The sequence below is a fragment of the Leiobunum rupestre genome, chromosome 10, assembly GCF_980474605.1.
Source record: "Leiobunum rupestre chromosome 10, qqLeiRupe1.1.hap1, whole genome shotgun sequence".
NCBI classification, from domain to species: Eukaryota; Metazoa; Arthropoda; class Arachnida; order Opiliones; family Sclerosomatidae; genus Leiobunum; species Leiobunum rupestre.
Genome location: NC_143393.1, coordinates 49,956,839 through 49,969,163, shown reverse-complemented (window position 1 = coordinate 49,969,163; position 12,325 = coordinate 49,956,839). Strand labels below are relative to the sequence as shown.

General features: G+C 33.2%; 1 protein-coding gene across 1 annotated transcript; it reads left to right on the top strand.

The window, feature by feature from the left end:
- Positions 1 to 415: 415 nt before the first annotated feature.
- On the top strand, positions 416 to 11,717 carry LOC149926141 (uncharacterized). Its single transcript, XM_090160634.1, has 4 exons — positions 416 to 495; positions 7,189 to 7,304; positions 8,759 to 9,007; positions 11,316 to 11,717. The coding sequence occupies exons 2-4, from the start codon at positions 7,211 to 7,213 to the stop codon at positions 11,504 to 11,506; spliced, it is 534 nt and encodes a 177-aa protein (XP_090016760.1). The 5' UTR covers positions 416 to 495; positions 7,189 to 7,210; the 3' UTR covers positions 11,507 to 11,717.
- The last annotated feature ends 608 nt before the right edge of the window (positions 11,718 to 12,325 follow it).

The following is a 12,325-nucleotide window of genomic DNA, read 5'->3' as shown; positions in this document are numbered from 1 at the left end:
TATTACTAAAGGTGTGTATTTTAAGGTATTTCTTGCGCCAACTACTAAAAATAACGTCACAATATATTGGAATATTTGCACTGACTATTTACCACCTTTAAACATAAAGCAATTGATTTTATTTATTATAGTCATAAAAGTAACTGTTAGGCGGCTAAATTTATAATTTCCGCTAATAGATTACCCGAAGCGCGATAATAGTATTCTTGAGCTAACTGAATTATTATTTATTGCGTTTTATAATAGTTTTAATGGTCCATTGTAATGCGAGAGCGCTTTGAGAATGAATGAAAATTAAGAGGAAATGGCATAAAATTGAGCATAAAAACCCAATAATGCCAAAATTATATTCTCCAGGCTGTTTGTGTAATTTAATCCTTTGACTAAAGTTTTATATTTTCAATACCTCACTTTAAGCTCAAAACCAAACTTTTCACAATCTAAAGAAGTGGAACAAAATATTCAGTCGCATTTTGTGTTTCTGCTTTGAATTTGGTAAGCCTTCATTTCGTTTGTTAACTATGTCAGATTTCACTTCAATTTATTTCGATTATTGGATCGCGGATTATTGTTGGGTTGGTTGGAAAAATAATTTATAATATTTTTAATTGTAAAAGCACCTCATATTATATAATTACATATGTTATATACAAATATATAGATAAACGTTTTATTTTTAGAGGTCGAGTAAATTTAAGAGTTCGGGCTCTTGATCTGTAAAATTTATTACTATTTTCGTTTGTATACATGCAAACATTATGTGCTTACAATAGTTTTAAAGATTTTACATAATTAATTAACGATATACAAATGTTAGTTTTTGTATAAAAATTCTGGGTCTCAAAGGGTTATAATTAAATTCATTATATTGATTTTTTTAATTTATTGATACTCTTTATTAAAAGCAAAATATAAAATTCTATCGCGTATTTTCTCATTTTGAGACACGTAAATATTAGTTGCCAAAAATTGAATATTACACCATTAGAATCAATTAGAGGTATAATTTTTATCAAAGTGATATTAATTTGAAAATAAATAAATCTTCCTATTTTAAAAACTAATAAGGCTATACAAATCTCGAATTCCTAATTTTACTATCCATGAGGTTATTAGTTTTGGAATTTCGCGTTTCATATTAAAGCCCACCTGACTAGCAGGTAGACGATTATTGAACTGACATAAAATCACAAATACAGAAGTCTATCATAATCAGATTTTTTGAAAAAAACTCTAAAAGACACATTTAAGATATGCCTTATTTTATTTTACTTTTCTCTAATTTAAGTATAAGATACGACTTTTTTCTAACTAACAAAATTTAAAAAATATTTGATAAAAGTGAACATTCTAACCTTTTATTAGACGAACTAGTGGCCAAAAATTCATAATGTAAAGATATCTTACATCTTAAAACTTTCCTTTTCCATTTCAATAAAATCAGCTAATCTGGGGTTAAAATGTACATAAAGCATTTCTGTAATAGCATAAGCCTATCATAAGGTCCCCACAAGCAGGGCCGTCTTAAGGCGTGGGCTAAATGGGCTACAGCCCAGGGCCCCCAGCCAGTTTTAGGGCCCCGGAAAGGCCTGCCATACAGCCTCTACTCTAGGGATAAGGGTTTAGTTGGTTAAATATTAATAATGTTAATTTAATATTACGTTTCTTTTAGTTACGTCTAAAGTAATTTGACTCATCGCCACATCGCGTATCCTACGGTACCAACAATTTCTAAAACCTAACAGAGAGTCAGTGTCAGTAAAAATCTTATTTTCAGTAGGCCTATGTTATACTTTTGAAATTAAAAGTTTTGGTTTGATTATTGTGTAGTTGAATTTAGACAACGGACATACAAAGGCTGACCGCTGGGGATAAAAAATGTCTTAAGAAATAATTTAGCCCAGGGCCCCAAAAGGTCTTAAGACGGGCCTGCCCCCAAGTAAAGGTCTAGCATAGGAGCCTATGTTAACGGCGTTGTCCTGGAGATAAGAAAATGAACGTACGACGATAGGGCAGTAGCGCTAGCCGCCATCTTCGTTTTCAAAATTTCTACCTCTAAAATATTACCTTAATAGTTCTTTTTATTAAATAACCTTGGCCATCTTGTTGAAATGTTGCCTCCTCGCTTCAGCTGTGGATCCGTTTTCTCTCCCACTAAAGAGCTTATGAACTCATTCTTAGGCATTGGCTGAACTATTCCAGGGCAACAATTCAACAAGTTGGGCAAGCGTAAAGACATTTTATAAAATCAACGCGCGAAATTCATTAGGGGAAATGCCTAGTTGAGGACGTAGCCACTAGGAGGTACAGATATTGAATACCTACTTCTTAATAACGGGTATGTGATCGTCAAAAATTTGGCCTAGAACTTTACTTTTGGGGACCTTATGATAGGCTTATATGTTAATAGTAATCGTAATAATTTACCAATAGGCAAAGTGTCTTTTGTCACGTTTCCATATAGGGCTGTATTGTTGATTTATATGACAAATACGACTCAGATTAAAATCTTTGTTATACGTTAGAGTTAAAATTCCAGATTAATGAAAAACTTAAAGTTATTGGACATTTTAAAACTTGTGTTTGGTATCGTTATTAGTGCCTCCACAAAAGGGTCCATTTTGTTCAAGATCACAAATGTTTTAAGCCAAATTAGGGACTAAAAATTTTCCATATTATTTCGCAATTTATATGCAAACTATTTCGTCCTCGATTAGATTTAAAGTTCTTTGATAAAATTCTTCGAATCCCGTACTTTATTAAATTAAATGAGAAGTTCTAATTTAGGTCACTCAATAATAAATTCTAAGTGCGATTTAATGCACCCAATTAAGGCGCTGTCCTCTTGAAGCAAACCCGTCGCGATTTCACGATTTATATCCCATATAAGCTGTAATTGACGTCGCAGCTTTCGAAACTATAAATGCATGACTTTCTCGAACGAAAATATCACGAATTTTGTTGCAGAGTTTTGTTCCCTAATATAACCAATTTCGGCTATTCTTTAGTAACTGGGACAGCGGAAATTGAAGTAACGTAAAGCGGATGATGTGTTTTATTTACTAGACAGAACTACGGCTTAATAAATATATATTTAAACCGGAAAATGAAGTAAATTAAAACTACTGAAGATGTATTTTATTTACTAGATAGTACTACGGCTGAATATATATTTATTTTTCCAAATGTAATAATAGCTCCCGGTGATATATCGGTTCAATATGTGTACTGTAATATATAAATAATAATTGTGGTGGAATAATATTATTAAAAAATAATTAAATTTTAGTATAGTAAGGCTTACAGGTTGCGTTGAATATCTGCTGCCGTCAGAAGGGGAAAATTCGGAAATTGTCTTCCCCCCCGCCCGTTAAACGTTCAGTGTAAAGGCTCGTGACGCTCGTCCAATGAAATTCGTACACAACCCTTCGTTAGCGTGTTTAAAGGCTAGCTGCGTTCTCCTTGTGTTTGTTGCTCCTAGCTTGCATAAACTCTATTTATGTCTTATTCAACTTGTTCATACGTAGTTCATAAAATCGGGTACACTTATTCTTTTGTTATAAGTTATTAATAATGTGGTATAATTTAAAATTTGCATCAATTATAATACGTAAGTATTTTATTATGCTTCTTATACCTTTAGTGTAACAATTTTGACAAATTACAGCATCCAGAGTAATGAGATTTAGATCCATTACTGGTTTTAAAAAGCCTTTTTAAGATCTAATAGATTTCGTATTTTTATCCACAGATGTTTTCCTTAGTTATTTCAAAAATATGATCGTTTGTACTTAAGTTTAATTTAAAACGATGTTGATTCTGTGAAACGTATTTGGAGTCTTCAAGGACTGTTATGGTTTCTTATACACTTTTCTTTAATATTTGTTACTCGTATCAAAAATGAAACTGGAAAAAAAATTCGTGCAATAATCCAGTTATTGACGATCTTGGAATTCTCCGGAATAGATTGAAAAATGTTTTCACAATAGTTAAACAAAAGAATGCGTATAGCAATGGGAAATCCCCCATCATTGACAATTATTTTGTTTAGGATTAAGAGGATGAAATTGTCTTTGTTTGGTTAAGTAATAGACAAGATTTGGACTCTTTCCACCAAAGAATTTATAAACATAATTTGAAAATTAAACTTACTATAGAGATTGAAACTTCAGGATGAAATTAATTTTTAGTCATCAATATTAAAAAAAAAAAGCAAACGATTTAAAAAAAAATTTAAGTTAGAAGAAACCACCTATGGACTGTGAGAAGGATGATAAAATACGCGAAAAAGTAGATAAGTCCATAATTAAAAGGGATAATATATCTAAATCCTAAACAAATTTGAAGAAATTTAAAAACTTACTAATAACTCGTACCAATAGGTCTTCGAGCAACGCGAAACTCGGATCAAATAGATCTTCGAGTAATAAACTAAATTAAAAATAAATAAATAAATAAAATTTTTTTAATTGCAATAATCATCATCATCAGCTAACAACGTTGGATAGTTAATTCGTATCTAAAATATTACTATTTAAAGTCAATTAACTAAATTGAAATTGTGTGAAAATGCTTTTTGAATTTCATACCTGATGGATTTTGTTTTTTTCATAGACGAGGTAATTTGTTTTTCAAATAGGCTATTTTAGGTATTATAAAATAAAGATTGAAGAGTTGACACTTGAGTAATCATTTAACAAAAATAAAATGCTTTATACGTCATATTTGTAGTTTCATTACCGAACGATATTGTGTTTTCATCAGAATTGATTGAAAGAGAGGCTATTGTCAACTACACTTAAGATAGCAAAATGAAACGTTTTTAGTTTCTAAGCTCTAGAATCTTGACGAGTAAATGGTCAAACACTATTAGGTCGATAAAACAGCGCAACCCAGAGATTACTGTCTTACGTTTCGTGACCGCACGAATCAAGTTGAACTTTCATTTTCTAATCTGAACGTTATTCTCGTAATTCTGAGTAAATACGCCTTGGTGTTTATGATGCTAAAACGTAACTTACCTACCGTGGGACCTATCTTGAAAATTTTGCGCACCAATTCCTAAAAACCGTATTAACCAAAAGTACCAGTCCTCGATGGCTCAATAGAGTCAATGTCGGTAGGCGAGTCCGACGCAGTATAATAGCTACGACAGAGGCTCAGCAACCCATTTAGTTTTGGTAAATTATAATAAATTTTCCAATTGAACAAAATGAAGGTAAAACATGAAAGTTTACCATACTTTGTTATAGCTATCGACCTTGAAGTACGATTAATAATTTTAAAGAGGGAATGAGTTATTTACCTTGCCGGTTCACCTGAGATTTAAATTGATATAATTAATTATTTTGCGCTGTGGCTATGATAGGGGGCGATACTTTACCACGTCTTTTCGCTGTAATACGGAAAAGCATATACGGGTTTTTTTTTTTAAATCGCCACTTGCTTTAACCTAGGAGCAACAAACACAGCACCCCACACAAGGACAACGCCACACGTCAAAAGTCGTGCATTTCACTGGGTACATTTTACATTGGATGGACGCTTTAGCGCCTGCTGCCGTCGGAAGGGGAAAATTCGGAAATTGTCTCCCCCCCCCCCCCCGCCCGTAAAACGTTCAGCGTAAAGGTTCGTCCAATGAAATTTTTAAACAACACTGACGAGAGGAGACTACCCGAGGTGATAATCACCGATTTTGTTGAAACTAGGCGGGTATGTAGACGTTATGTTAAAATGAAATTTCACCAAAGGGAAAAGTTGCAATGGCAACCGAAAATGTTTTTGACCACACGGTATGTATATTTTCCCATTGAAAATAACATGGGAATCTGAGCGCTTCTAAGGGTCCCCTGTGAAAATTTTCAAAACCAAAAAAAAAATAGATCAAAATTGACAAATGAAATTAATTTTATGATATTTTGATGAATTTGGGTCAATTTGATCGAAATATGTAAAAATTGATCAGAATCGGTAAAAATGGAGAAAAGCGAAATATAAAAATAAAAAGTTGTATTTACCAACTAATTGTCCAATCGACGGTAATAAATGAATTTTTTCAAAATTAATAAAATAGAATTTAGTTGTTTGAATTGGATCAAAATTAATAATTTTAATTAGAATTATTATTATTATTTTTTAGAAGTGCTCAGATTCCCATGTTATTTTCAATGGGAAAATATACATACCTTGTTGTCAAAAACATTTTCGGTTGCCATGGAAAAACTAATGCCCATTGCAACTTTTCCCTTGGTGAAATATCATTTTACCATAAGGTCTACATACCACCTAGTTTCAACAAAATCGGTGATTATCACCTCGGGTAGTCTCCTCGTGAGTTAGCGTGTTTAAAGGCTAGCTACGTTCTCCTTATGTTTGTTGCTCCTAGATTGAGTTTAAAGGAACCACCTATGGACTGCATTGTAAAGGTTTATATAATTAGCGAATAAGTAGATAATTCCATTATGAAAAGGGATAAGAAAGCTGAACCCTACAAATTTGAAGAAATTTAAAAACTTACTAATAGCTCGTACCGATAGGTCTTCGAGCGAACAAAAAGACGCGAAACTCGGACCAAATAGATCTTCGAGTAAAAAACTAAAATAAATTAAATTAAATAGTCAGAAATTCCAACGGTAGACCGGTTTCGTCCTATTTTGGACTCGTCAGTACCGTGCGGGAATTCTGGCTCGCGACTATAACACCGAATAGAGAAACTAAGCCTAAATATTAAAAATAAGTATATCAGTAATGTTAAGTTAAGGTAAAAGGAACCACCTAGATTGAGTCGAAGAAGCTTCATTTTACTCAATTTATTATATTTAAAGATGTAAAAACAGCTACTGGTAGATATATTACTTGTATTATCTGAGGAAGCTTTGTATCTCTCGACTTTTTGTTTTTAGGACCTATTTTAAGGAGGTGCGACTTATATTCCGATGCGGCCTATCTCACTTTGTTTTAAACACCTCTTATTATGAGGTGCAACTTTTATTCCAATTTGGCCTATCTCACAAGGCTTTTAGGACCTATTTTAAGGAGGTGCGACTTATTATCCGATACGGCCTATCTCGCAACCATGTTAACCTTTGATTAGGGGGTGTGACTGATATTCATACGCCGCCTATGTACTCGAAATTACGATACTTTAAGTATTTCTATAGATCTTTTTTTAATTCTTCACTTTTTCAGAACAAAAATAAAGAGAAGTAAGATGCAATTTGTTTTACTGTACAATATGTTGCTTGCAATATTTGTTCTCAAAGAGGTGGGAACGAGGCGGAGGAAGCAACTGAACTGGCATGTTCGTAAGTACTCTAGAAATAAGTAATCAAGCTTTCCATCCAAAATCGACCGACTTGATTTCTATTTAAGTTGGTTATCAGATTCCAAAAGCCAAACTTTAGGATAAGTGCCATTCTATTCCAATATCAACTTGTTTTAAAGCAACTGTCGGCTTTATCATTGCCACCTGTATTATGAAAAGGTCCCTGTTATTAGAGATGGCCATGAATCTATTCGAATCTTCGAAAAAAATTAATTTCGTGGAGAGCGTGGAGCCATCTATTAATGGGAAAGGAAGCTAAAATTCAAAATAGCGAAACAATAACGTCGTCAGAGAGCCATTATAGAGTATTATGCTTAGACCACGTTTACTCTGCTTGTGAACTTTAACCTAAATTATATATCCCATATAAAATATATTGTAAACAATTACTATAATTGAAGTTATTGATAAATTTACAAACGAACCAATCAACGCGAAGCATACTTTTATGTCCCACCTTTTGAGTCAAAATGTAGCTTCAGCATCTTGTTTTGATTTCGACGCTAGCGACACCTGTTGAAAAAAGAGCTACTTCACCTAGAGCCGACACTTGCTTTAAGATACCTAAAACTTAATTAGCAAGTTTTAATTTTAGGGCCCCTTATAGGATTTTAGATTAATTATAATATTAAGTAATTAATATATTTAAAAGGAATATTAACTGCAAATAAATCTTTATGGAAGACCTTTAAATTTTTCAAATTACCCTGTACAGTGGTGCCAAACATTTTTAAAGCCAAAAGAAAGAGCGGCCAGAGCTGCAAATGTAGGTGTCCCACACCAAATACCTGAGGTTAGAAAAATTTGTTGAGGTTAACGGTAATAGTTAGTGTAGGGATGTTTAGGCTCGCGTGGCATGAAAGGCTTTCCACCACCGTCCTACGCATTGTAAAACGCGGCCACCTGAATTTATGGCTAGATGACTTAGGCCATTGGTGGTGCCTTGCGTATTAGCCTAGCTGATTATAATTATTTTGTTATTATCACGAGAAGTATCCATTCCATATTCCACGTTATTTAATAGACAGCCATAATAAAAACGATAAGGGCATTTGAAAATAGTGCATGCCTTGTTGTTAGAGATGTGCTGAGCCGGTTAATTTACCGGTAACGGTAAAATTACGGTAAATTTACCGAGTGTTTTTACCGGTAAATTTACCAATTACTTTCATAAAGCAAAAAACTCCCAAAAATATTTTTTTAAACTTAAAATAAAAGAAGAAACAATTACATTTTACATTGGACCAGAAAACCAAATCATTTTACTGTTAAAGACTCCGAATTCACGGCACTGTGATTTTACGTTCCATACATTTATTTTGATTTAATAAAAAAGTTGATGGTAATTTTACCAGTAAATTTACCGTTTTCATTTTTACCGGTAAATTCACATCACTACTTGTTGTAAGATCAGACTTATTTTCTAAATTGCAGCTTGCTTCAGATACTCGGATTTAGTTGAGGATTGTAAGGAACGGCGTTTGGAAGTGGAGTCTCCGCCGCACGTGAAGTACTCTATCCGCGAAGCTGACGTGCTTTGTCGGACCGTTCCGCGCTTCTACCTGCGAGACAAGTACGTCATTGACAAGAGAGAGATCCAGCGATTTATGAATAAAATGAGCGCAGACACCAAACGCTTCCTGATCGACCACCCGGAAAAAAATAACGTTTGCGCTTTTAGGGGTAAGTAGCATTCAGTTGATTTCCTTAAAAAAACAAATTCATTTAAATGACAATGTATTATCCACCCTATTTAAAAAAAATTAATTAATTAACTTAATTAATGTTAAGCTTTCTTGGTTATTTAAAACCGCTGAATTGTAGGAATTTTGGCTATTATTTTACGTATGTTTTTGCCCTCAAAGTCAGAGGTTTGGTTAGGAATTGAGCAGTTAGCTGTTTTCTTTTCGCCTGTTCTCGGACTAAAAGTGTACGGCGAAACTAGTCGTCTCCTTTTAATTAAAGTAACTTTATTATACATTACCAGAAATACATGAACCGAAATTATCAGCGTCCTATTCCTCTAACACGGGATGCAAGTTCCGCGTGTCATATTCCCCTCCTCGAAAAGAGAACCTCCCCACCTCCGCGGTGAAGGTTCATGTATTTCTGACATTATGTGGATCTTTTATTTCGTTTTAACCGTAAAATATGATTGAGGAATGATGAATTTATGATACGCCATATTCGCCATTGTTTATGAATGTTTAGGCAAATTTTTGACCAGTGAGCTCCCAGATTTCGGTTAATTTTAGTAGTCAGAGCATTTATTTTAGTAGTCAAATGCCGTGACTAGTGCCTTATGTGCAACCCTGGCCACAGGCAGATATTTTGGAAAAACGTTTTTACTCCGACTCGAATTACCAGCCACCACAGAATCGGAGTCAAATGACGTCATAACGTTAATCTTCTTACCCTCCTCCGAAATCCCGGAACAAGCGAAAAGAAACCACCTACTACTGAATATTTTATAAATATTTTTTATCTTAGAGAAATAAGATAGACATTTGTTTGGGAATTAAGCACTTACAAGGAGACGACCCGAGGTGTAACGCACTGATTTGGTTGAAACTCGGGGGTTTTGTAGACCTTCATGTAACTTGAAACATCCTAAAGGGAAATGTCTCCATAGGCAACCGTTTTGCCATGGCAACCAAAAATGTTTTTGACAATACAAAATGGAAATTTTCCCATTGAATATAACATGGGAATCTGACCAAATGTAAGCGTACCCCTGTAACGATTTTAATCAATTACGAACATTTTCATTATTCTTTTATTTATATTTTCTATTTTAAGCATTTTCAAAAATTAAAATTTTTTACCCTTAATATTGGTCAGATTCCCATGTTATTTTCTATGGGAAAATTTCCATTTTGTGTTGTCAAAAGCTTTTTGGGTTGCCATGGCAAAACGGTTGCCTATGGAGACATTTCCTTTTGGGTTTATCAAGTAACATGAAGGTCTACCAAACCCCCGAGTTTGAACAAAATCGGTGTGTTACACCTCAGGTCGTCTCTTTGTTAGTATTATTGCTCCAAATTTTAAATTTTATCAGACAAAATTTGAACCTTAGGAAATAGGAAGTCGTTAGATGACTTGGGCCTAAGCTGGTGCCTTGGGTATATAGCCTAGCTGATTATTATTTTAAAAAAAATGTAACACGTTCTTTCTACCACAAGTACTCATTTAAGACCATTTAACCGAAAGCTTTTGGGCAAATATTGAAAAATCATTGTTTTAGAACGTCTTTAGTTTTTTTTACTCATAAGCCACCGAAATTCCCACACTTTCACTACATTCTTAATAAATATGAAGAAAAACTTAGCATTATAAGTAACATAATAGCATAAGTATGACACTCTAATTATTTTAATAATGATAATCCTTTTCGCCAATGGCCATATAAATCATTTTGTGACTAAGAGCTGACAAGTTTTAACTATAGTCTATGAAACTGCCAGGTAAAGATGCCAAGAAATCGCCAACTCTAGCCTTTTTTAACGGCAAGGCCAAGGACTAGTGAAAGTGGAAACGCTTTCAAAAAGGAATAATAACACCTACTTTCGCAATAAAAATACGGCTTGTTGATCATAAAATTGACTATTTAATCACTCAATTCTTTTTTATAAATAATTATTTTTGAATTTGAAACCTTAAGCCGTTTTCACTCTAATTCAGCAGTCGGTAATTTTCTTAATGGAAACTTCGAATCACCAACGCTTTTTGACAGACTATAATTAATTTAAATAGAGCAGTGTCATACTCATTCTATAAATATAATGTTACTTATGGTAACATGGTCTACTCTATCATCTCACATGCTACTCCAATCATTTCAACTAACACTACGCCGTGATGCAATTTACCTCTTTCACGAGTATGTTTCCCCCAAAAATTCCTCCCCCTCTCGAACAAACTCCTACGCCACTGTCTTTGTTTTTCAACAAAAAATAAGGTGAAGATACTTATGACGATAAAATGTGCTTAGTCTATTTTAAGAAAGAAGAAAATATACCTGATAGCAACTGCATCGACGTTTGCAGTAATTACAAAAATGGCGTGTTCCCGGATGGCTTACCATTTTACTTGAAAGAAGATCGATCCAGAGATGATTACTATTGTTACTGTATTTACAAAGGCTTAGGAGCGAATGACACCGAAATTATACTATCGAAATAATTTCATTTGATTTGCTTATACCCGCATGATTATATTATTGTGTAAGAATCAATTAAGTTTATCTTCTTGTTCTACGATATATCTTAGATCTAGATAACTTCTTACGACGTATTTATAATTTACGTTTGGGAAAAATGTATTTTAAATAATATATTACATTTCAAAGTTCCGAAATTACATATTTTAAAACTTTTGGGACCTTTAATCTAAAATATCATGAAATTATATAATGTTTAATGAAATAAAGAATTTTCTAAGTTGCATTAACACTTGTTGTTCGATTTTATCATTTCATGAATTGTCAAGAACGTCTTGTTTTGTTGAACTTTGATATAACCAAGGGTCGCAAATGCACTTTTCACTTGCATTAAAACACATTAAGTACCTTTGCAATGGAAATTATTTACAGGGTATGTCGTCTGCAAAACACGAAAGGAATTTAAATTCCTATCCTCGGTCTCGACGAAAGAAGCGAAACCTTTCAACAACCCCGAAGCGAAAAACGCAATTGAGTGGAATTCTTTTAGTTAAATAATGCGCAATTTTTTATATTAAAACATCGGAGAAATAATTTGACTTTACTCTAAGCTTTCAAAGTATTACTTTGTTTAAAAACATCAAAGGTTTTTAACCTCAAAGGATTATCATTTTAGTTACCAAAATGGGTTTAGAGTGTACTCTAAAAATTTCTTTTGATATTTCTTGTAAAATTGCGAAAACCTTTCTTTCACAATGTTTTAATTTTTCGATATAATAAAGTCGGGAAATGAAATTTCCAAAATATTTTCGTCACAATTTGTAGATTACAAGATGAGTATT

Excerpts from the sequence above, each read along its gene's own strand:
- LOC149926141 (XM_090160634.1), top strand. The coding sequence starts at position 7,211 with ATGCAATTTGTTTTACTGTACAATATGTTGCTTGCAATATTTGTTCTC. Across the intron at positions 7,305-8,758 it reads GCAACTGAACTGGCATGTTC|CTTGCTTCAGATACTCGGAT; the intron begins GTAAGTACTCTA and ends TCTAAATTGCAG. Across the intron at positions 9,008-11,315 it reads TAACGTTTGCGCTTTTAGGG|TCTATTTTAAGAAAGAAGAA; the intron begins GTAAGTAGCATT and ends AAATGTGCTTAG.